General features: G+C 44.2%; 1 protein-coding gene across 1 annotated transcript in view; it reads left to right on the forward strand.

Annotated features, from left to right (window-relative positions):
• SLC16A10 (solute carrier family 16 member 10) overlaps positions 1-18,058 on the forward strand; it is a 133,432-nt gene extending 115,374 nt beyond the window's left edge. The window contains exons 4-6 of the mRNA XM_055136951.1: positions 8,044-8,187; positions 14,899-15,127; positions 16,877-18,058. Coding sequence (XP_054992926.1) covers positions 8,044-8,187; positions 14,899-15,127; positions 16,877-17,106 — 603 coding nt within the window. The 3' untranslated portion in view covers positions 17,107-18,058. The remainder of the gene's footprint in view (positions 1-8,043; positions 8,188-14,898; positions 15,128-16,876) is intronic.
• The last annotated feature ends 5,578 nt before the right edge of the window (positions 18,059-23,636 follow it).

Consider the following 23,636-nt stretch of genomic DNA (forward strand, 5'->3'; position numbering starts at 1 on the left):
GATGGGAAACCTTACTGCTCTGCCCTTGGGGCAGCTCGGGCACTTGTGCTCTGAGGCTCCTGGGGGAGGAGCGGGGGGGGGGGGCAGTGGTCTTGCAAACCTGTTTTGGCCATTCTTCTGCCCTCCCTGATATACTGCCTTTGTTTTTTGGGGGTTTTTGTTTGTTTATTTTTGGTTTTTTTTTTTGCTTTTTGGGTCACACCCAGCAATGCACAGGGGTCACTCCTGGTTTTGCACTCAGGAATTACTCCTATCGGTGCTCAGGGGACTATATGGGATGCTGGAAATCGAACCCAGGTCAGCCGCATGCAAGGCAAATGCCCTACCCGCTGTGCTATCGCTCCAGCCCCAGATATACTGCCTTTGTTAGCACTTGGCACTTGAGTCATTCACCTGTTATTTCAAGTCCTTGGCCCAAAATAAAGTTATCTTTGTCTTCTGTAGTTTCACTAACCTCTGTAGTTTCACCAACTGGGGAAAGCCCAAAGATGCAGAGGTTAAGTTGTGTGTGCAGCAAAGGTTTAGAATATCTCCATAGACTAAAATTACATAAACATTACATAATGTTCACCAAAAATCACCCATTGCCTTGCATGGAGCGGGAGGGAAGTGGCAAGGCTAATGCCTGTTTTGACATGGTCCTGTCACACAATCTGAGAAACTGTTGATAGCTGACTGGTGGCCTCTGAGCACTGCCCCTGGGTTCTGGGTGTTTGTAAATAAAGCAGTTTGGGCTCCTCTTCTCTTGGGCACTTCTCTGAAACCATCTGTGGAGGAGAAACTGGGGTTAGTAATGCACTCCAGTCAGCTTTAGTGGAGCCGGTTTCACATGTGGCTGCACCTTCCACATCTCTCCTAGTCGACACTCTGAGAGCCAGCTTGTATTCTCCTGGCATGACCACCCCTTGGAGGCTGGGTAGGCATCTTGGGGGCTGAAGGCGCCTGTCTGGCAAGCACGAGTGTTTGCATTCATAGCCCAGTGCCACGCACAGTCAGGACAGCTCTGCTCTTGATCGTGCTGGGAGAGAGGATCCAGAAGCTGGCTTTGTGGATGAAAGGGCAGACCTGAGTCGGGAGCTCAACTCTGAGGCCACCCTGCCTGCCAGGCTTCTCCTGACTGGCCGCTGGTCCGGGTCCAAGGGTCCCTCATGAGGGGGCAGAAGAACAGTCTGAGTTTTCTGAGGGGTTGGCTATGTAGCTGACCCAACCACTGTGACTGTCCCATCCATGTAGCTGCCCCATTCACTATGGGGGTCCTGTCCACTGTGACTTTCCCATCCACCATGGCTGACCTATCCACTGTGGCTGTCCTTTGCACTGGCAGCTGACCAGTCCACTGTGATTGTCCCATCCGTGTTGCTCCCCTATTCATCCTAGTGGCTTTTCTGTCAACTTACTGTCCTATCCACCATGGCTGACATGTCTCTTGGTGGCTGACCTGTCCACTGTGGCTTTCCTACCCACTGGTGGCTGACCTATTCCATCCTATGTTGCTGACCCATCCACTGTAGTTGACCTGTCTACTCTGGTGTCCTGTATACTGTCAGACACCAATACCCAGTGTCTGACCCATCTGCTGTGGCTGCCCGATCCACTGTGTCTGGCCTGTTCACTGTGGTTGAACTTCCATGGTGGCTGACCATCTGTGTCCATCCCATCCATGTGGCTGTGTTGTGGGGCAGAGTGGGAGATGGGGGAGTCAGGGCAGAGGCCAGCCCTGGGGTGTTTGCTGCCCTAGGTTGCTGCTCCTGGCATCTCAAATTGGGGTCTGCCTCTGGGGTCCTGGGATCTGTGCAGGGGAGAGCAGAGTGTTGTGTCCAGCTGGCAGGCTCACAGGGCTGCCGGCCTGTCCCTAGGGGCAGTAGTGCCTCTGATTACTGTAATTGATGGTTTGTGGGAATCTTTGGGTTTGCTCACTTGAGAGAGGCCTCCACGGATCAGACACTTTTTTTTACTTTTCTGAAAGGGGAGTAAGAGGCAGGATAAGTTTAGGAACCTCTGAGAGGACAGTGGAATGGTGAGCTGTGAGCCTTTTGCTCCTTCCCTTGCCCGTTGATATATATAGAACGAGCAGATGTTTAGGGTCATGGATTCTTGTTTATCTTTGGAAGATACAGCATTAAGATAGGGTTTCACAGAATCCAAATGTGGCTTTCATGGTGAGTGAAAGGTGTTTGAATGATAGAAATTGTTTTGGTTTTTGGTTGTTATTTGGGGCCATATCCAGTGGTACCAGGGCTTCCTCCTGCCTCTGGGCTTAGGGACCACCCCCGGTGGGGCTCAGGGGACTATATTCGGCACCAGGGATCGAACCGGGATCGAATGAATGCCTACAAGGCATTATGCCCTGGACTGGGGAATAATGGAAATTGCTTCAGCAGGTGCCACTCCTGCTGCCAGTCAGCGAGACTATCCCTCAGAGGTATATACCCTGGAATCCACAAATATTTGAGAACACAAATTCAAGAATGGTTCTGGCCCTGAAGACACATATATTTGTATGTCTACTTTGAACAAATGCTCTACGCAATTATGTTATCCTCTGTGCATATACTTTTTTATGATTTCAGTATACTAGGTTTAAGATGGAAACATTTGTTTAAATGTTTTCACATCTCCACCCCTGTGTTTATTGGGAATGCCAGTGTTGCCCAAGATTCAGGCCTTTTCTGAGCCAGCGTGCAGGAGAGTGCCCTGTGGGTGAGAGAGAGGCAGGGATCCAGAACAGGGCTGGCAGCGGTCACAGGCCAGCAGGCCGTAAGCAGGAACAAAACCAGATCCCCTGTACAGAGACCTCAGTGGGAAGGATATTAGGACTTAGAGATCCAGCACCCACTCCCACAACTTGTTCTCCACTCTCCCCATTCCCCTTCCCTGACTCACTGGCTAAAGGAACCTTTTGGAGGCCAGGGAGAGAGAACAGGGGAAAAGACAAATGTCTTGCACAAGGTTGACCCCGGTTTAAACCTCAGCCCTGCATACAGTCCCCTGAGTGATTCTTGCATACCGCCAGGAGTGATTCCTGAGCACAGAGCCAGGAGTAAGCCCTGAGCACTGTGGCCCCCAAACAAACAAATGAAAAAAGAAAGGAAAGAAAAAAAGAAAGAAGAGAAAGAAAGAGAAAGAAAGATAGAAAGAAAGAAAGAAAGAAAGAAAGAAAGAAAGAAAGAAAGAAAGAAAGAAAGAAAGAGAGAGAGAGAGAGAGAGAGAAAGAAAGAGAGAGAGAGAAAGAAAGAAAGAAAGAAAGGAAGGAAGAAAGAAAGAAAGAAAGAAAGAAAGAAAGAAAGAAAGAAAGAAAGAAAGAAAGAAAGAAAGAAAGAAAGAAGAAAGCAAGAGAAGGGAAGGAAGGAAGGAAGGAAGGAAGGAAGGAAGGAAGGAAGGAAGGAAGGAAGGAAGGAAGGAAGGAAGGAAGGAACTTTATTTTGCACATGTGGGCTGGGGGCCATGGGAGGAGGGAAATACTAGAGACTGAAGTTCTTTTTAATATTGGGGACAGAGCTGGATTGATAGTACAGTGGGTAGGGCACTTGTCTTGCACAGGCAGGGCTGATCCTTGTTCTGTCTTCAACACCCCATATGGTCCCCTGAGCCCCACAAGGAGTGATCCCTGAACACAGAGCCAGGAGTAAGCCCTGAGCACTGCTGGGTGTGGCCCCCAAACAAGAAAACAAAATTAATGGGGCTGGAGAGATAGTCCAGAGGATAGGGCACCTGCCTTGTTCACAGCCAATCCAGGTGCAGTCCACAACACATATGGTCCCCTGAGCCCAGGAATAATTTCTGAATGTAGAACCAGGAGTAACCCTGAGCATCAGCATTGCCAGGTCTGGACCTCACCCACCTCCATAAAAAGGAGGAGAGAAAATAAACAACTAATTAAAGACAGTAGCAATTTAGCAGCACAGAATGAAGGTTTTTTTGAAAACTAAATGATGTCTCTTTAGGAGCCTGAGGGGAACATCCAGTGTGCTCAGGGCTTACTGAGCTCAGCACTCAGGAATCGCTCCTGGCAGTGGCCAGGGTCCATATAGGATGCCAAGGATTGAACCCAGGTCAGCCCCATGCAAACATGCAAACCAACCCCCCTACCCACTGTACTGTCATTATGGCCCCCTAAATGATGTCTCTTAAGGGTTGTAGTAGGGGCTGGAGAGGTAGCGCAGAAGATAAGGCACTTGTCTTGCATGTGACTATGGCAGTCGGGACCCTGGTTCAAATATCTGGCACCACATATGGCCCCCTGAGCACTGCCAGGAGAAACTCCTGAACACAGAGCCAGGAATAGCTCTTGGGCACTGCAAGGGCAGGTCACAAAACAAAACACATTTTAATACAGTCGGGAGATGGCTCAGCAGGCTGGAGCAGCAGCTTTGCATATAGCAGCCCTGGACTTGATTCTGGAACCACATCCATGGCCCACAGGACTGCCAGAGGCTACTTCTGAACACCAAGTTGGGAACAACCTCTGCGCACTGGGGGTGTGTCCCCCACCCCTGCACCCCACAAGGTATACCACCTCCTTTAAGTGCCTCCTGAAATGAATTAATACCTTAGAGTTTGAATTCAAATGTCAAATAATGATGATGAACAAATATAATTTTATCCAGTTTCTTCAGAATTGAGCTGAAGTTTGACTCCACTTTGTCTAATCTCCCTTAGTGTGGGATGATAAGGGCCCAAGGGCAGTTTTCATTTTTTCCTTAGTTTATTAGTGTAGTCAGTGTGTTTACAGCAGGCTTGACAATTGTGGTCTTGGGTAGAGTTCCCTCACCTAAGCCAGTGTGAGTGCATCTTTATCCCCTGCGGTATTTTCTTTGATAAGTGGATATCTTAGATGAGCAATGCTGAACAGAAAAGAAATACTATATAATTAAAATGTTTAATGTCATACTTTATAAAGTAAAAAATTTTTACTCATATATCAATTAAGTATAATTAAAGTATGATTTCAAATGGAATTCATATTTTTGAGTTATTGATGTGATGCTCTACATGTTTTCATCCCCCCCGCCTCCATTCCAGTAAGTCTTCTAAAGATTTGGGGTGGGGGCACACCTGGAGCTGCTTAGGGCTTATTCCTGGCTCTGCTTAGGGATCCTTGTCCTGGTGGTGCTTAAATGCCCATGTGCAGTGCTGGGGACTGAACTTGGGTTGACTGCATGCAAGGCAGGTACCTTAACCCGTGGACTGTCCCTCCAGCTTAGTCTTCCAGATTTCTTATTTTGACCTAAGAGAGTAGTGGTTAAAGATTTAAGGTGGGAAAGGGAGGCTCAAAGAAGGAATTGATAGAAAGCTTTACTAGTGGTCCAAGTGAGCAGTGATTGGACAGGTGACCATGGACCCAAGAAAGTCTGTCTGAGAGATTTTAGATGTGAAATCATCAGCATTTGGTGGTGAGCCCTGGATCTGAGAAGAGAGGGTCATCTCTGATGTTATCAGCTCTCTGCTTTGGTAGCTCCTCTTTGAAGTCCAGGGGAAGAACAGCCCCTAAGGGGAAGGGGAGGGGTCACATGGGATATGTTGGCTCCAGGATGCCTTGGGAAAAGGCTTTCTCCTGGAAGAGTTTACTGAAGAGAATGTGTGTGGCATAAGAATCTTTAAAAGTGTGTAAGTCACCATCACTGGGGCTGAGCAATGGTACAGCGGGAAGGGTGTTTGCCTTGCATGTGGCTGACCCAGGTCTGGATCCCTGGCATCCCATCTGTCCCCCAAGCACCACCACGAGTAATTACTGAGTGCAGAGCCAGGAATAACCCCTGAGCATAACTAGAGCATTGCTCTTTGACCCCAAAAAGCAAAACAAACAAACAAAAGAGTACCATTGCTTTCAGGTGCCAAATGAAAGCAGGGCAATAATAAGGATTTAGGCAAAAATGGGATTTACCATCTGGGAATGAGTTGGCTCAGAGTCTGAAGATGGCAGAAGAAATGGCAGCAAACAGACTGAGAAGGAACAGATCCCATGGAGTGACACAGAATAAACCCATCATGCTGCAGGGTGAGAAGGGATCAAGGCTGCAATCAAAGCTGACCTAATGTAGCTGGCAGGCACATTTTGTTTGGCATACGTGGGGTTGAATCATGCAATGTTTGGAATTGAAATTAGATGCTAACATTTCCACACAAAAGTCAAGATTCCAGACTTTTTTTTTTTAATGAAACAGGACACCAAGAGGTATTATTTGGTACCACTGATGGCTCTCTATAACAATTCTATAGTCTAAGATGTTGTTTGCTTAAGTCCTGTAAACATTTGAGTTTCCCATCACTGAAGTCCTAAGATACATTGTGAGGGATTTTCAAAAGCAGACAATGGAGTACAGATGTTGACAGTGGGCAACTGATGGATAAGGAATTGAGATCACAGCCATTTGTAGGATTATTCTGGACCAGTCTGAAAGTATAGAAATTAGGGATGGATTTCTATATTTAGAATATTCTATATTCTGTATTTTCTAAAATGGAAAAGACAGGATGTGGCATTTGCATTTCCAAGTGGACTTAATGTGAAATAGTCCCTTAAGGAGATGTCACCCAGAAAGGCCACTGGGGCCACAAGGGAATCAGCCCTGTGGGCTGCGGAGCCTCCTGGGAAATATGCTGTGTCTTTCCAGTGTGTCTGGAGTGGTGCTGGGGGCAGGACAGAGTGCATGCCTAACACTTGTTGGGCCCCGAGTTCCATTCCTAGCCCCCAGGTTGGGGGGGACCAGAACATTTGCTGCAGTGCACAGTGAGTCTGACAGTTGGGGACAGCCGACTGTGTTTGTTACTACACCTCAGTGATTTCAGACACAGCAGGTGGGCTTTGCGTGCTGCTGTGAATAATCCCCGCCACGTGGAAATACTAAGCAAGCGCTGTCAGACTGTGAGACTGGGGGGCTCTGGGAGCAATGTTATGTTACACAGTGTCACAGCATAGAAAAACACCAACCTTGTCCCGCAACCTGTAAGCAGGCTGCTAGTTTGTGATCACTCTTCTAAGTAGGATTATACGTTGAGGGAAGTAATCCTTTAAATGTAGACTAAATTGAATATCTGATCATTATTGTGCCAGACCCTATTGAGTTCTTTCCACAGATACTTGAATCCTCACCGCCACTTTGGGGAGGAAAGGGCCACACCCAACAGTGCCCGGGGTTTCGTCCTGGCTCTGCGCTCAGGGATCACTCCTGTGGGGGCTCGGGGACCCATGGGGTTTCATTTTATAAAATTAAAAGAGCTCTTTAAAAAATGTTCACGTAGGGACTAGAGAGATAGTGTACCAGTAAAATGCTTACTTTTCACACAGCCAGCCAGGATTAGATCCCCGACGCCCTATATGGTCCCCTGAGCAGCACCAGTCGTTATCCCTGAATGCAGAGCCAGGGGTAGGCCCTGAGCATGGCTGGGTGTGCCCCCTACCCTGAACATTGTTTTCACTTATGGGATCAGGGGGATAGTACCGTGTATTTTTGAGTGCATGATTTGCATGCAGAAAACTTAGGTTTGATTCCTGGCATTGCATGATCCCCTGAGCACTGCCAAGAGTCACCCCCGAGCACAGAGCCAGGAGTCTGGCCCCTGAAAACCACAAAATCTGAGTGATCCAAAACCAAAACACAAAATTGTCGCTTTTGAGCCCAGGCAGAGCTCTACAGGCCGAGCACAGGCTTTGTCTGTCGGAGTCTAGGGTTTGCTCTCGGCCACTGCATGCGCCCCTGTGCAGTACCCAAAGCAGCTCTCGCCTCTGTGGGATGCGGCTCCCTCCGAAGAGATACCTCACTTCTGAGCTGGGGATATGGCTCAGCGGTAGAATACTTGCCTTGTATGTGTGAGGTCCTGGGTTGGATCCCTGGCACTGCAAAAACAAACCCACTTATTTTATGTGATCTAAATCCTGGTAAGTTTTCCTAATGTGTTCTCATGACAAATTAACACAGAACAAATTTTACAGATAATTGAACTTGGAAGGGAGTAAGTTAAAAAGCTATTTTGACAAAGCCTCAGACTTCGGCCTGTCTTCATCACCATATTTAGAATGGCTTCTCTGTCTTTGGTCCACAGATGAAATATGTGAATGAAAAATTCCAAGATGAGAAAAATAAAGAGGTGCTTCTCATGTGCATTGGCATCACCTCGGGCGTTGGACGGCTGCTCTTTGGCCGGATTGCAGATTATGTACCTGGTGTGAAGAAGGTTTATCTACAGGTATTTTCCTTCCTTCCTTCCTTCCTTCCTTCCTTCCTTCCTTCCTTCCTTCCTTCCTTCCTTCCTTCCTTCCTTCCTTCCTTCCTTCCCCCCTCCCTCCTTCTTTCTTTCTTTCTTTCTTTCTTTCTTTCTTTCTTTCTTTCTTTCTTTCTTTCTTTCTTTCTTTCTTTCTTTCTTTCTTTCCTTTCTTTCTTTCCTTTCTTCCTTCCTTCCTTCCTCCCTCCCTCCCTCTTTCTTTCTTTCTTTCTTTCTTTCTTTCTTTCTTTCTTTCTTTCTTTCTTTCTTTCTTTCTTTCCTTTCTTTCTTCCTTCCTTCCTTCCTCCCTTCCTCTTTCTTTCTTTCTTTCCTTTCTTTCTTCCTTCCTTCCTCCCTTCCTCTTTCTTTCTTTCTTTCTTTCTTTCTTTCTTTCTTTCTTTTCTTTCTTTCTTTCTTTCTTTCTTTCTTTCTTTTTTTCTTTCTGTCTTTCTGTCTAATAATTTATTGAGTCACCATGATTTACAAAATTATTCATAATTGGGTTCCAGGGTACAATGATGGAGCACCAATCCCTTCATTAGTGTCCACTTCCCTCCACCAATGCCCCCAGTTCCCCTCTTGCCCCTCAGACACTACATTTAGGTTTACCATAGATACTGACAGCTTCTCATGCATGTTACACTCCCTCCTGTCAGCACTTAGTCATGATCCAGAGTGACCACTTCCCTCTATCATTGTCACATCGGTCCCTCCTCCAATGTACCTATACAGGTACTTTGTTAACCCTTTTGTTGCCCTTTATGTTTCATGTTCATTATACATCCTTCTTTGTTTTATTTCTTCTGTAAGAGGAGAAGTATTTTCTAAAATGTACCTTGTGCACATAGTTGTTTCAGGGCAAAAATCAATTTGGGGCTTTCACCATGAAAAATTGGCAAACAACAATCTTCTGTTTCATCATGGCACTCCGCCAGTTCAGAATACTTTTCTGCCCACTGTTTCTTTTCCTAAGAAGACATTTGGAGAATGTTTTATCTCTGGCAGAGTTTGCCGAGTCACCGCAACTTTTGATGGAATTTGGGAGTGGGGGGTGGTGATCTTTTCAGAGTCCTTATTGCAAATTGCCTCCTGGGTATTGTGGCTCCTGCACTCAACCTCAATAAATGTTGATTCCAGGATCACATTGACATGCAATTGACAAATATTTAAAGGGGCTTCTCCATGCCAGACATAAATGCTGTGCCTGAAGCACCAGCCTGTGCCCTCAGCCGGTAGCTGATAGTCTCATAGGGAGACCGAGCAAACCATGGGACAGCACAGGGCAGTTGTGAGAATGCCGATGGGTGCCATGGAAACTGGGCACTTAGTGAGAGTCTGAACTGGCTTCCTGAACCGCTGGTGTGACGAGGTCCGGGGGCTGTTAGCTGAGACAAAGGAGGGCTTTTCCAAGCAGAGGAAACCACACAGTCACGGGCCTACAGTTGGCTTAGCTGTTTCATGGCTGGGAAGGGACGTTTGAACAGAGTAGAGACGGAGGCTTGACTGGCGCGGGGAGAGGCAGGCACCGGGCTGGGAGAGGTCTTTATGAGTGCAGAAGAGACCAATGTCAATCCTGAAATCTGTCAGGAGTCATGCAAGGATTTTAAGCCGGGGAGCAACAGGACAGGAGAAACTCAGCCCAGTCACCGGCGGGGAAGGTGTGACATATTGTGATTCCATTCCCAAGATCTGACCTGGCGTAGGCAGCTCTGTAGCAGCAGAGTTTTTCCGGGAGCTGGGGAAGGCGAGAAGCTGCGACTGCGCCTGGCCATCGGTTGCTTATGGGTGATATAACGATCCTGAAATCAGGTGTGATGAGGCCAGAGCTATAGTACAGTGGGTAGGGCATTTGCCTTGAACATAGCTGACCCAGGTTTGATTCCCGGCATCCCACATGGTCCCCAAGCACCACCAGTAGTCATTCCTGAGTGTCGAGCCAGGAGTAACTCCTGACCATTGCCAAAAGTGACCCCCCAAAAAAAATGAAACAGCAATTTGTTTTTAATTTTTTAAAAATAAAGAATAAGTAAAATAAAATCAGGTGTGATGCTTGTTGACCTGGTTCATGGACTAAGCCCCACAAAACACTATTTTTTTTTCTTTTTGGGTCACACCTGGCGATGCACAGGGGTTACTCCTGGCTCTGCACTCAGGAATTACCCCTGGCGGTGCTCAGGGGACCATATGGGATGCTGGGATTTGAACCCGGGTCGGCCTCGTGCAAGGCAAACGCCCTACCCGCTGTGCTATCTCTCCAGCCCCAGAACACTATTTTTAAGTGGGTTCATTTTATGTGTGTTGAGTTTATGTCTCGGCAAAGCTGGAGTTTTTTGTGCATATATGTGTGCTCGTGGGGGTGTTGCTTGGGGGCTTGGGTTTTAGTGTGGAGGCTAGAGAAGCCAGTTGGGAGACTATTGAAGTCACCTGGACAGAAAAAACCAAGGAAGGGCTATTGGGACCAAATAGGGAGAAAACAGGGAATTGGAGTCTCGATGGAGCCATGGAAACTGGGTCTGAGACTTGTGACTCGGAACAGAGCAGATAGCCTCACAGTTTGATCGAGATTCATCATTCAGTAAAAATGGTTTGAGTCCACTTTTGCCATGTTTAAGTTGGTGGTGCTTATGGAGAGGCCAAGGTGAGTCAGCAGTTCCTGAGCATCTGGGGGGCAGGAATTCTGCATCCTGGCCTGTGTAGGGAGACAGAGGACTTGGTTGTATGAGGCTAATTGAGAGGGAGTAGATCAACAGACAGGTGGGTGAGGGAAAGCAGGACTCGGAACAGGTGTTAGATGCCGTTGATGGTGAGAGGCCAGACACAAGTCAGGCTAAGGGGTTGTCGCTGGACTTAGCAGTAGCATTGGTGCCCTCTAAGTGAGATGGTTTCATGGAGCCGTGGACAGACAGCTTACTTCAAAGTCTTGACCACAGGAGGAAGAGGGAGGCGAGTCAGAGTGGGGACTGCTCACTGTCCAAGAGGAAGGCAGCCTGGAAGGAGAGCCTAGGGATTGGGAAGTTGGGTACAGGATGGCGAATGGAACAGGCATTTATTACAGATGAAGTAACCTTCGCTTATTGATTAAAATAAAGAACCACATTCACTGAACACTCCCTCATCAGCTTCTTTAAGCCTCGCCCCTACCCTGCTGGGAAGCTCTCATCACTATTCCACTGAGAGATATGACCTGTGAGGATCAGGAAACCAGATGCTGCCCCCCTCCCGAGACACACACACACACACACACACACACACACACACACACACACACACACACACTGGGGTGGTCTTTGTGTATAGGTACTGGCAGATAGTTACAGGAAGGAATATGGTACACAGAATGTGACTCTCTTTGTCACACAAACATTGAATGGAACGTTTGGTCTTGTTTTCAGGTGTCAGGGGGCCCTCTAATGGACATGTTTTGTATTACAGCTTTTATCTACTTAAACTGTGCCCTCAGCACAGATACGGGCGGGCTGGATGCTCTGAGCATCAGATAGACATGTTCTCTGGGTTCTGGGAACAAGACTCTGGGAACAGGAAAGCTGGGCATGCGCCTGGGAACTACAGGAGAAGGAGCCTGGCGTGGGAAGAGGTTGGAAAGCTAGGAGAGACTGATTAAAAATTACACCTTGGAATTACTCATGGAAGAAGTTTCCCTCAGTCCTGAGACTTGGTTGGCAATGCTGAGGCCCAGTTTGACATGGGAAACTTACAGGTGCTGGGGAACTAGGAGGGAAATGAGCGCAGCAGAGGAGAAAGGCCAGTGAGGGGATCTCTGCACAAGAGGAGCAGCCACTGGAGGGAGACGTTAAGGGTGTTTATACTCCAGTATTTCACTCCAAAGCAGCTTCGCACCATTTCTCCCTCCAACACTCCAAGCTATTTCATCACTTATCACATGGAGGGGGGGTTGGAGTGGGGGATGGGGCTCCATCTGGAGTGTGCCCCCCCCACCCCGCCAGGGCATACTCCTGGCAGTGTGGGGCGATTCTATGCAGCACCGTGATCTGAACAGGGGTCAGCCATGCACAAGGCCTTAACCCCTGTGCTATCTCTCTGGCTCTGGGGGCTCATTGTAATCCATGTTTGTAAAGGAGAAGGCAACTCTCCCTGGCTCGCCCATGTTTGGTCTGCAGTTCCACGGCTCTTAGTGAGAAGGCGTTTGTTTCAGATGAACAGTCAGCCACAGCCTGATTTCTTGAAGTCTTCTCTGATTCTTTTTCACCCACACGCAGTGCAGTGTTGGTGGCAACCAGTGGTACAGAGTGAATTCGAGGCCACTGCCTGTGTTTTACATTGTGAAGGGCCTTCGGGGGAGCCCTGGCCTGAGCCGCCCACCTTGGCCCGGCACACACAGGCTGTAGGACTGACTTGCTGCTTTTTTTCCTGGCTTCTCTACCATCAAATGCTCCATGGGGGGGTGGGGGCTTGATTCTTGTCTCTGCTGCCCCCTGTCCTAGCCTTGCCCCTGGCTCACTTCTGTGGGCTGGGCTCTGGGGGTCCTGGGGTCTCCTTCCTCCCACTGCTTCTAGCAAACCTTCCCGCTCACTCTTTTTTTTGGGGGGAGGGGTCACACCCAGCGATGCTCAGGGGTTACTCCTGGCTTTGCCCTCAGGAATTACTCCTGGCGATGCTTGGGGGACCATATGGGATGCTGGGGATCGAACCCGGGTCGGCAGCGTGCAAGGCAAACGCCCTACCTGCTGTGCTATCGTTCCGGCCCCTTCCGCTCACTCTTGTTCAGACATTCCTCCTGTCTGCATGAGGCCAATTCTGAGGAGCAGACAAGACCGGAATATGCTTCCCGACTTCTCACAGGGTCTCTGAGGGTCACAGTCATGCAGGGCCCACAGCAGCAGAGTTAAATGTAGCTTTAGAGCCAGCAGAGGACTGCAGTGAGGCTTCCCAGGAACAGGCTGCATCAAGCACGCTGCGGGCCCTTGCTTGCATGTATTTTATTAGCCCATCAAATGCTCCTCATTTGGAGTGGGCTGAAAGAAAGAACCCCCCGGGGGCCGGAGCCATAGTACAGCAGACAGGGTGCTTGCCTTGCACGTGGCAGACCCGGAATTTATCCTTGGCATCCCATAGGGTCCCCCAAGCACTACCAGGAGTGATCTCTGAACTCAGAGCCAGATCCCTGAGCACTGCCAGGGGTGGCTCAAAACCAGGGAAAAGAAAAAAAGGAAGAAGAACCTACTTGTTCTAATGAGAGATATTTGCTTACATATACCAAGAGGTCCGGGGCGGTGTCCTACACCTTTGCTTAAGAGTTCTGAATTTAAACTTCCATTGGGCCCTGGGTTTTTTAAAACGCTGAGCAAAGAGGTGACTGAATCTTATTTAATAGAATCACTGCAAAGGGCATGAACTTCATTAAGAAACTGACCTTCCTCATAGACATGTCTTCCTCGAGTGGGTACTCAGGGAGGGGGCCTGGAGTCTCCCCCAGGGATATGCAGCCAAGCAGAGAAGATAGTGTAGGGTGAGGCCCTGCAGTGCTAGGAACCACCAGGTCCACCCCTAGCAGTGTTCAGTGGCGGGGAGGGGGTGGGGGGGAGCATATAATGCCAGGGATGGAACCAGGGTTCCACACATATAAAATGTGCCCTTGACCCCAGTGCTGTCTTTCTGCCCACCCCCTTGTCTTCCTTATTGCCATAAAACTTCCAGATTTGGATACCAGGGTTTGAGCATAGATCAGCTGCATGCCAGGTAAGTGCCCTACCCATTGTACCGTCTCTCTGGCCCCTGGAGTTATATCTTTAATAGGTTCAAAAGTATGAGTGTTTCAGAGGTTTGGAACTTAGAACTCAGTAATGGAAGAGCAGACGCTAGGGCTTTCATTGGCATTCCTGCCGTGCTGTCCCTCCTGTGACAGAGATGCAAAATGGAGGGTTCTTATGTCTGTGGAATGTGGGAACCTGCAAGGGGAGCACCACGCTGTGCCATGCTGAGGCCAGACAAAGAGAGTGAACATGTTTTCACTGTAGTAAAAGGGGTTCAGAGGAGGCTGCGCATTTTTTCTTTTCCTCTTTTGTTTTTGGTGGAAGTTGGTGATGGTGCTCTGGGGACCAAGTGCTGCTGGGGCTACACACACACACACACTGGGACTCCTGCATGCCCCCCTCCCCCCCACACACACACTGGGGCTCCTGCATGCCACACACACACACACACACACACACACACACACACGGCCACTTAGTCACTGTCATAGCCAAGTTCATGCTGTTTGCCACTCTGCTCACCTGGTTGAGAGAAAAGTTGCTCAGTTTCTCCAGTCAATGGAATTTCAGTCAATAGTATATAACTTTGAAGTTGAAATTTTAAAAATCTGAGGTGATGTGTGTTGAGTCCTGATTAAGAATGAGATCCTTAAACTTTAAAATTACTGATTCAAAGATGAATTCTATGCATATACTTTGACCTTAGAGAACTCACAGGTGCTTTATCTCTCTGTCTCTCTCTCTACATATATATTTCTCTTTGTCCCTGAATAGAAGTTTAAGAAAGCACTAGGGAAGTTTTGAGGAGATTATTATAGGAGACATATGTATGAAAACTAAGAACTGACCTGGGCAGGAGAGTAGTGACTAATTTGTTGCTATTTAAACCATCTGAAACATGTTGCTCAGTAATTTAACATTCACTTTTCCCTAGGCTGAGTTTCCTTTGTGATATCTGTCCTAGGTACTCTCCTTTATCTTCATTGGCCTGATGTCCATGATGATTCCCCTGTGTAACGTCTTCGGGGCCCTCATTGCTGTGTGTCTAATCATGGGCCTCTTCGACGGATGCTTCATTTCCATAATGGCCCCCATAGCCTTTGAGCTAGTCGGTGCCCAGGAAGTCTCCCAAGCCATTGGATTTCTGCTCGGATTCATGTCTATACCCATGACTGTGGGCCCACCCATTGCAGGTAACCATTCTCTGGTATTTATGTTCACAGCATTTTCTATTGTAGGTCTTAACTCCCAGTATATGTAAATTATATTATGACTTGCTGATTATGGGTCTTTTGACTTTATGTACTACTAGAACTGACTGCTAATGGACCTAAAATAAAGAAGATAGAGGCAGTTTTCAAAGCTGGCAGAACAATACACATTGGGCAGCACGGAGCCCTGATCTTATCAGAAGGTTCTGACCCAAATAGAATAATTACTGTTTATAAGTAAGGATAAAAGGCTCAGTTAGGTGTATGTGAGAAACTGTGATTTAGTGGGCAAGAAAACCATATCTCTGTGCCATATATGTTAGACTTCTGTCTAGGATATATATATATATATATATATACATATATATATATTAATATGTTGGTATTTAACTGGTTAAATCCTCTGCTGTTTACTTAGCAGAGTCACATAAATATCCAGTACAATATGTTCCTTAGAGATTTCAGAAAACTGAGGTTGTATCGTAAAAGTTACAGAAGTTCCAAACACTAAGATAATCTTTTTGTTTGCTTCGAGAGCCCTGTCTGGCAGCTTGGTTCTTTCTGGCAGGACTCAGGGAAGCCTGCACTCAGCTCTTTGTGCTCTCTGACCCTAAGATAACTTTAAATCCTCACTTTTTGTAGTTGAATTAGAGTAATGAGTATTTTGTTCTCAGAAGCGGAGCTCAGGACATATTTGTGACATATTTGTGTAAGTGCTAGAAAACCTAGTTCCTGATGTTACTTATAAGGACCTTCGTATTTTCTCTTAATATATTTCTAAAATGTCTTAGTATCTTTCCAAAACGACCTTTTTTTCATCCTCTTATACTTATAATCTCTCAGTATTTGGATTATAATTTTTGCTTTTGTTTGAATAAGCCCTGGCAGTGCTCAGGGCTTATTCCTGGCTCTGGGCTCACAGGTCACCCTAGTTGGTACTTGAGAACTGTAAAGGATGCAGGGGATCAAACCTGGGACAGCCATGTGCAAGGCAAACTACTTAACTACTATTTTATCTCTCCAGTCTTTGGTATTATAATTTTATTTTATTTTATTCTTTTGGGGTCACACCCGGCGATGCACAGAGGTTAGTCCTGGATCTGCACTCAAAAATTTCTTTTGGCAGTGCTCAGGGGATCTTATGAGATGCTGGGGATTGAACCCAGGTCGGCTGCATGCAAGGCAAATGCTCTACCCGCTGTGCTATTGCTCCAGCCCAGGGATTATAATTTTAAACAGTCATGTTTCTTTACAGACCAATAGGCCCAAGAAAAATTTGACATGTAGACATTTGGAGGCAGGCTTTTGGCGCATATAGGATAAATTTCAGTATGATGATCCATACACCTTCAGCTGAAACACATGCCTTTATACCCTCTGTTAGAATCTCGGAATACCTCAGATGAACTCTTGGGGACTTGAGTTAGTCAAAGTTGGGTTGCAAAATTTTTCCATGTCATATGGTTGGTATGAAAACCGTGAGACCTGTAATCTAGGACAAAATCAAAGATAAAGGACCTTTTCCTTCCTTCTGTCATAAAAGGTTCATACTTCAGACCCATTTCCTTAAAACTACCTGTGATCTGCAATGCTGTTTGAACTAGTCTTCCTGAAATAAAGCTATTAGGGGTCTAGACTATCAGTGAGACTTGTGACCCCCCAACTCCTCCCCTGCCGCCCTCCACCAAGCCACACTTGTTTATTAATGGTGACAACTTTCTCCCTTCCTAGGGTTACTCCGGGACAAGCTTGGTGCCTATGATGTGGCATTCTACCTCGCTGGGATCCCACCCCTGATCGGAGGTACTATCCTTTGTTTTATCCCATGGATTCATAGTAAGAAGCAAAGAGATACCAGTATCACCACAACAGGAGAGAAAATGGAGAAAATGCTGGACAACCAGAATACACTTTCGAACTCTTCTGGAATCTTTAAGAAAGAATCTGACTCTGTGATTTAATGTCTTCTATACCTCCACTAGACTGGACTTGCCTTCAGAAGTTCAAGCAAGCTTTCCTTTTATATGAATTGCAAATTTCTTATTTTTTTAATCACATCCTAGGAATAGCACAATAATTGGGAAATAGTACCCATATCACCACAAGAACCGTTTTCTGTCACTGAATAGTCTGGTATTTCCATGGGTCTGAGGGCAGAGACTTGTACATGGAAATAGTCCTGAAATTCAAATAGTGTGAGAATTTGACGCTATCTCAGTAAAAAGCAACTTTGGAAACTGTGAATGCTATTTAGCTTGTAAACTATTTTTAAATACCTCAAGCTATACCGAAAGGGTTACAGTTTGGTTAGGATTGAAAATATTGTTTATAGTCACAGATGGTATTTTTAGTTTTGGTATCTCTTTTAATTTCATCTGCTATTTGGAAAAACAATATCCATTTAAGTCTGGGTTCTAGATAATAGTTGCTTGCTCTAAATCTCAAGCTGTGTTGAAGCAGCTTGCTGACTGTTAAATAAGCGATGGAAAGTGGTTATGACTTGCTCCAGTGTCCGGGTCCTTCCCAGAGCAGAGGCTAACAATAAACACATTCAGAATTGGGATGAGAGATGAAAAGGATCCTGTTTGAAAGGGCAGAGCAGTCCAGAAAGCAGGCATTTTTTCCATCTGTTCCCTCTGGACTCGCAGTGTGTTTTACTCAAGTAGCCAGAAATAACCCTGATTTCTGAATTTGTTTGAATTCTAACAGAGTAAAAAGGAATGAGTTGAAGATACTCTGGCAATTTTAAACTTAGAATTTTTCTGACTTCTGAACTTGTTAGCAGTAGGACCTGTTATTTAAACAAAATCTTAATTGAGCATGCTATCACATTGCAGTCCTGGCACAGATTGTGGGGAGAATCTTTGTATTCATGAAGAAGTAACAATTGATTAAATTGGTTTATGAAATGTATGGATCTGGCTGACTAAAAGCACTTTTATTATTATTTCATGTGTGTGTGTGTTGTGTGAGTGTGTGTGTGTGTATGTGTGTGTGTGTGTGTGTGTGTGTGTGTGTGTGTGTGTGTGGTGCTGGGGATTGAACCTGTGGCCGCACACTTGCAAGGCTATGCTGAGTTGCATCTCCAGCACTGAAAGTACTTTTAGAGAGAAATCCTGCGTTTTTTAAAAAAAATTTTAAAGTTTTATCATACAACTTCTAATTCATATTTATTTCCCCAAGTGCTCCCCTTGAGCATTCCCAGTCTTAATTCCTATTGGAGATTTTTGAGTTGTTGGTGTTTTGTTTTGTTTTTGGTCTTGGTTTGGGGCCAGACTCAGTAGTGCCTAAGGCTTACTCCTGGCTCCTTCCTCAGGGGTGATGACTGGCACTGCTCAGCAGACCATGGCAATGCCAATATCAAACCTTAGTCATCCATGTACAAAGCGAGCACTTGGACCCCTGTACTATCTCTCTGGCCCAAACTTTTAGTTTTTAGCACCTAAAGTTAAAACCAAAGTCCTGCCATGACCCATGCTCATCTACAAAAAACCTGAACACTTTCCATATATAATCATTTTACATTAGGTCTCTTAAAGTTGCCAATGTGCAAAGTTTATTTAAATCTTATGTATGTATATTAGCTGTTCCTCAAATGTATCTTTTTCTAAAGTACCTCTGGATCCATCGATTTCTCAATTCTCTTTAGGCAGAGAAATTTAATTCTCTTCATTTCTCTATTGCTTCCATTGTTTCTGTAAGGCAAAGTTCTTCCATTCCTTGCCTTCAGATGAGGATGTAGACATCTTGAAAGTGTAAGATTTGTGGTGGTTTGGGGACATATACAAGGGTCTGGGGGGAAAGGAACTGCTGCTTTTAACACTAGAACTATCTAGATTCTTCCTTTCAGTATCAGTTTTCTCATGTCAATCGTGAAAGCTCAAACTGTAAATGCTGAAAGTAGAATTTCTTCTTAATAGGATTTCAGATCATCTAGAAAGTATTTAGAATTTAAAAATAAACAAAATGTTACAGATGGGGAAAAAATAAAAAGCACTCAGTAGTATATTTTGACAGTATACTATGCCATATACAGAGTTGAGATATTTTCATATGCCTATATTTCAGATTTAGGGGAAGGTTATATTGCATTAAAAGAGAAAGTCTAAGGGCAGGAAAGATAGTACAGCGGGTAAGGCACTTGCCCTGCATGCAGCAGACCTAGGTTCAATCCTCAGCATTCCATGTGGCCCCAGAGCACTGCCAGGAGAAATTCATGAGTGCAGAATTAGGAGTAGCTCCTGAGTATCACCAAGTCTGGCCTAAACATAAGAAAGAAAAAAGAAAGAAAAAAATAAAGAAAGAAAAGAAAGAAAGAAAGAAAGAAAGAAAGAAAGAAAGAAAGAAAGAAAGAAAGAAAGAAAGAAAGAAAGAAAGAAAGAAAGAAAGAAAAAGAAAGAAAGAAAGAAAGAAAGAAAGAGAGAAAGAAAGAGAGAAAGAAAGAGAGAAGAAAGAAAGATCATACTGCCCTTTCATGTTCTTATTTCAATCCTCTATAAATGGATTTTAAAGTGGTATCAGGTTCTCTATTCATATACAATTATATTAAAATTAATTTGCTTCTTCATCATTGCTTTTGAGATCAGCAAAATTATAAGGCTGCTCATCAAATGTTTATAAAATGTTTATTTTTTTATTACTTTAAACCGAGTATAGATTCTTTTATTCAGGGGTAGGCAGCAAGGATCTTCCAGTATGCTGAGAAGTTGGGGTCCAGTTGGTAACCGTGGGCCTGGCTGTGGGGACTCATTGTCTCTGGCCAGTGTTGCAGTGCTGTGTGGGCACTGTGATGCTGGGTGGTCAGGGGTGGCATGCAGTGCAGGGGGGATCGATTTCAGGACCTCTCACATGCAAGTCATGTTCCCCACCCCTCACTAACCCCTGGTACAGAATCTTAAAAGACTGGCTTCTCTTTAATTTTACAGAACGAGTATTTCTGAAAGTCATTATTTCAAAATTTGGCTGATTTTAGGGATAGAAGGGTAGCAGTCTATAACTCAAATCTGTGGTCTTGTTGGTTTAGTTTCCATATTTAAAAAAGTGATGTGTTTATAATAAAACTTAGATCTAAAAAATATTTGTGTATAATAATATACCTAAGTATTTTCCAGTCTAATGAAATGAATAAAACAGCATCTATACTTAAAGAATTTCATTATTGGGCCAGAGAGATAGTACAGGGTTTAAAACTACTTGTCTTGCATTCAGCTAACCCCAGTTTGAATCCTCAGACACCACCAGTAGTGACCTCTGAGCACAGAGCCAGGAGTAATCCCTGAGCATCACCAGGTGTGGCCCCAAAACAAAACAAAACAAAACTTCATTATACTAGCACTCATGGCATTGTAATTTTTTTTCTTTTTGGGTCACAACCGGCGATACACAGGGGTTATTCCTGGCTCATGCACTCAGGAATTACTCCTGGTGGTGCTCGGGGGACCATATGGGATGCTGGGAATCGAACCCAGGTCAGATGTGTGCAAGGCAAACACCCTACCCGCTGTGCTATCACTCCAGCCCCTGGCATTGTAATTTTGATAGGACTCAGTAAATTATCAAATTACAAAACTTCTGGCATTTGAGGGCACCTGACCTAAGAAGAGGACCTAGTATTCTTTTCAGAAACTCTGGATCATACAGTTTTATCAGATGCCCAAGGATGCTCCAGAAACCTTTGGGTTAAATTTTACCAAAGTGAATCTTGTTGGGATCCATCCATTTCTGTAATAAACTACCCAGTTAACACTTTACTCAAAGTTTATAAATCTCTTTGATCACAGTTGTAATGTTTAGATGACAGCCTGACTTTCACTGAGCATTGCATAATTCTTGCATTGAGTTTCAATTGCAAATCACAAATAGAAATAAAATTTCACTTACATTTCATGATCCTTTTACTACCTGTAGATGCATACTCACCAATGATTTCATGGGCTCTTCCCTGATAGGACAAATCTTTAGCATCATTAGTTTCAGCTCCTACACTTTTAAAGTAAATGTGCTTAGTTATAAACAATGTTGACTTCTGGCAATTCTAATTCTTCCAGTTGCATTTGAGACATTTTTATTTTCACTAATTGTAAACAGTCCTGGATCTTAATGACTTTTTGTGTTAAATCAGTAGAAATTGGTATGAGATTCCCGGTAAAAATGACCTAGAACACCGGGAGCTTTGAGGGGTTCCTGGCTGTGTACTTTCACAGGCTTCTTTTTCCTTTTTCTCTTCATGTCCTCTCTGTCCTTGTCACTCTTTCATTTATTCTATCCATATTTTCCCTATTCATCAAAAATCTGCTGACAAGTCCATGACATCCTAACACAGTGCTCCTGGGTGCGGAGCTGCATTAGTTGCTTGATTTCAGAGAAGTAAACCTGATCCAGTTTTGTTTAACCTAGAGACTAGCTTGTTCTCAAGCCTTCACTTTAGAGATCTAATTATGCATCATTAGTGAACCTTATTTTTTTTAATGATGTGATTAAAATTTGAGCAAAATAATATTTCCTCTCATTGGCATTTGTGTGTGTATGTGCTAGCATATAAAACCTTTTAAATATTTAAAGTAAATGCTTTGAGGAAAAATAAAAGCACAATTTTTTTTCATGCTTTTTTAACTTTGATTTTCATATTCTAGTAAAGTTGTTCTGAGTCTGCCCTGGGAGCGCATCCTGGAGGATGCCTTGGAATTGCCTAGGGCCTCCCCGTATTCCCGATGAACTTGGGTAAACATAAGGAGAAACGGTGATAGAAGAACTTCCCAGAGTGTAGAGCTCCAAGAGGAAAGGTACAACCAAATTAGCTAGCTAGCTCCAATTTTTAAAAGATATAAATAATGTAAATAAGCATTTTAAACTCTTTAGGAAGTTTAGAGTATTACAGGGCATAAACACAAAAAAGTAATTGTATTAAATTAAAGACTGTTGCTCTTTCCAATGTGTTGCCTCTGTGTTTTTTTTAAGTCTGAAAGACAAATGCCTCTTAGCTAGAAGAAAAATGAATTGTGCCTATTCTAACTGACTTATAAAAGTGCAAACTGTTGCCTTTTTATTAGCAAAAGAGCAATTTGTCATAGATAATGATGATTCAGTAATGAGGAATAAGATCACACCATAGCAGGAAGACTTGCTTTTTACTGATTTAACCATAAATTCTGCTCATATTTAACTGATTTTGTTGATGACTGATGTAAAAGAAATATGCTGTCTACAGTTGAGTTTGAGAATGGTCCTAGGAGCAAAGATCAACAAGTTGGAGAATAACAACAAACAGCTCCTTGCTGATTATCAGTTCATGGCCAAACCAGGTTTTTCATTTGATATGTTGGCAGGAACTAATATTTGGTTTATAAATACACTATAAGGTGACAGGTTACAGTTTAAATGGCCAAAATATGTCCATGGCTAAATGTGCAACTTGCAGAAAGAAAAATTACTGAAATACCATAAATATGGACTTTATCCAGGGACTCTTCTGAGACAAAAAAAAAAAAACCGTGTAACAGTTGATTGCTATATCACTGAATTGTAGGAAAAGAAACCTTGAAGCTTTGGGACAAAGTAGTTTACTTCTTGTCCTTTTTTAACTATAATTTTTAAAATAGCCAATATTAATCAGATTGCCCTCTATACATTTAAGGAAATCCTGTACTATTCGTGACAGATATGAAATATTATAGTAGGCTACCTCACTTAAAAATGGAAGACTTCAATATTTGTATCAGTAAGTTGGAAAGACACTGGGAATGAAACAAAACCTTTCCAACTATTTGGTCAGACACTCACTCAAGCAGGATAGTCCTCCTACCTCAGTTTTCAGGGTTCAGCTAAAAGCTAAGCAGAGTCAATTCTTGCTTCATCACAAGGGAGCTAGCGCTGACTGTGGGTGGGATTAAAGTACAAGACAGTACAACGTTGATTAAGGGCATCAAAACATTAGTACAATTTCTCAAGTGGTTTGTTCTGATAAATGGATATAAGATTTAAAAAGAAACATTAATGTAGCCTATGATAAATTGCAAGAGGAAAAAACAGAAGATGGTAATCTAGATATAAAGCTTCACTAGTGCTTTTTCAAATTACCCTTCACAGTTTGCAGATAAGATTTTGTTTTTATTTGTGTTTTATTTAACAGGAATATGGATGATCATGGATACTAGATTGTATGCTTGTGCCTTAACCTTTTAACTTATAGATTAAATTTCCTAGAGAGGCACCACTATCCTACCGCTATCCTCTTGAGAAAAAGGACCATGTTAATGAATTTTTGTCTTACTGGAGTTTGTGAAAATAACATTGAGTGTGAAGATAGTGCATAAGTTAATCCACAAGGTTACCAGACTTATTAAGGAAGTTTCTGGATGTTCAACATTACTGCTGTAAGAAGAGTACTTTAGAACTGAGTATCATAAATGGCATATATGTCATCAGACTATCAGTATAAAATAACATTTAGAAATCAAATTAGATCTGAGATACTATTTGGAGTCTTTGATAT

The sequence above is a fragment of the Sorex araneus genome, chromosome 4, assembly GCF_027595985.1.
Source record: "Sorex araneus isolate mSorAra2 chromosome 4, mSorAra2.pri, whole genome shotgun sequence".
In the NCBI taxonomy this organism is placed as follows: domain Eukaryota; kingdom Metazoa; phylum Chordata; class Mammalia; order Eulipotyphla; family Soricidae; genus Sorex; species Sorex araneus.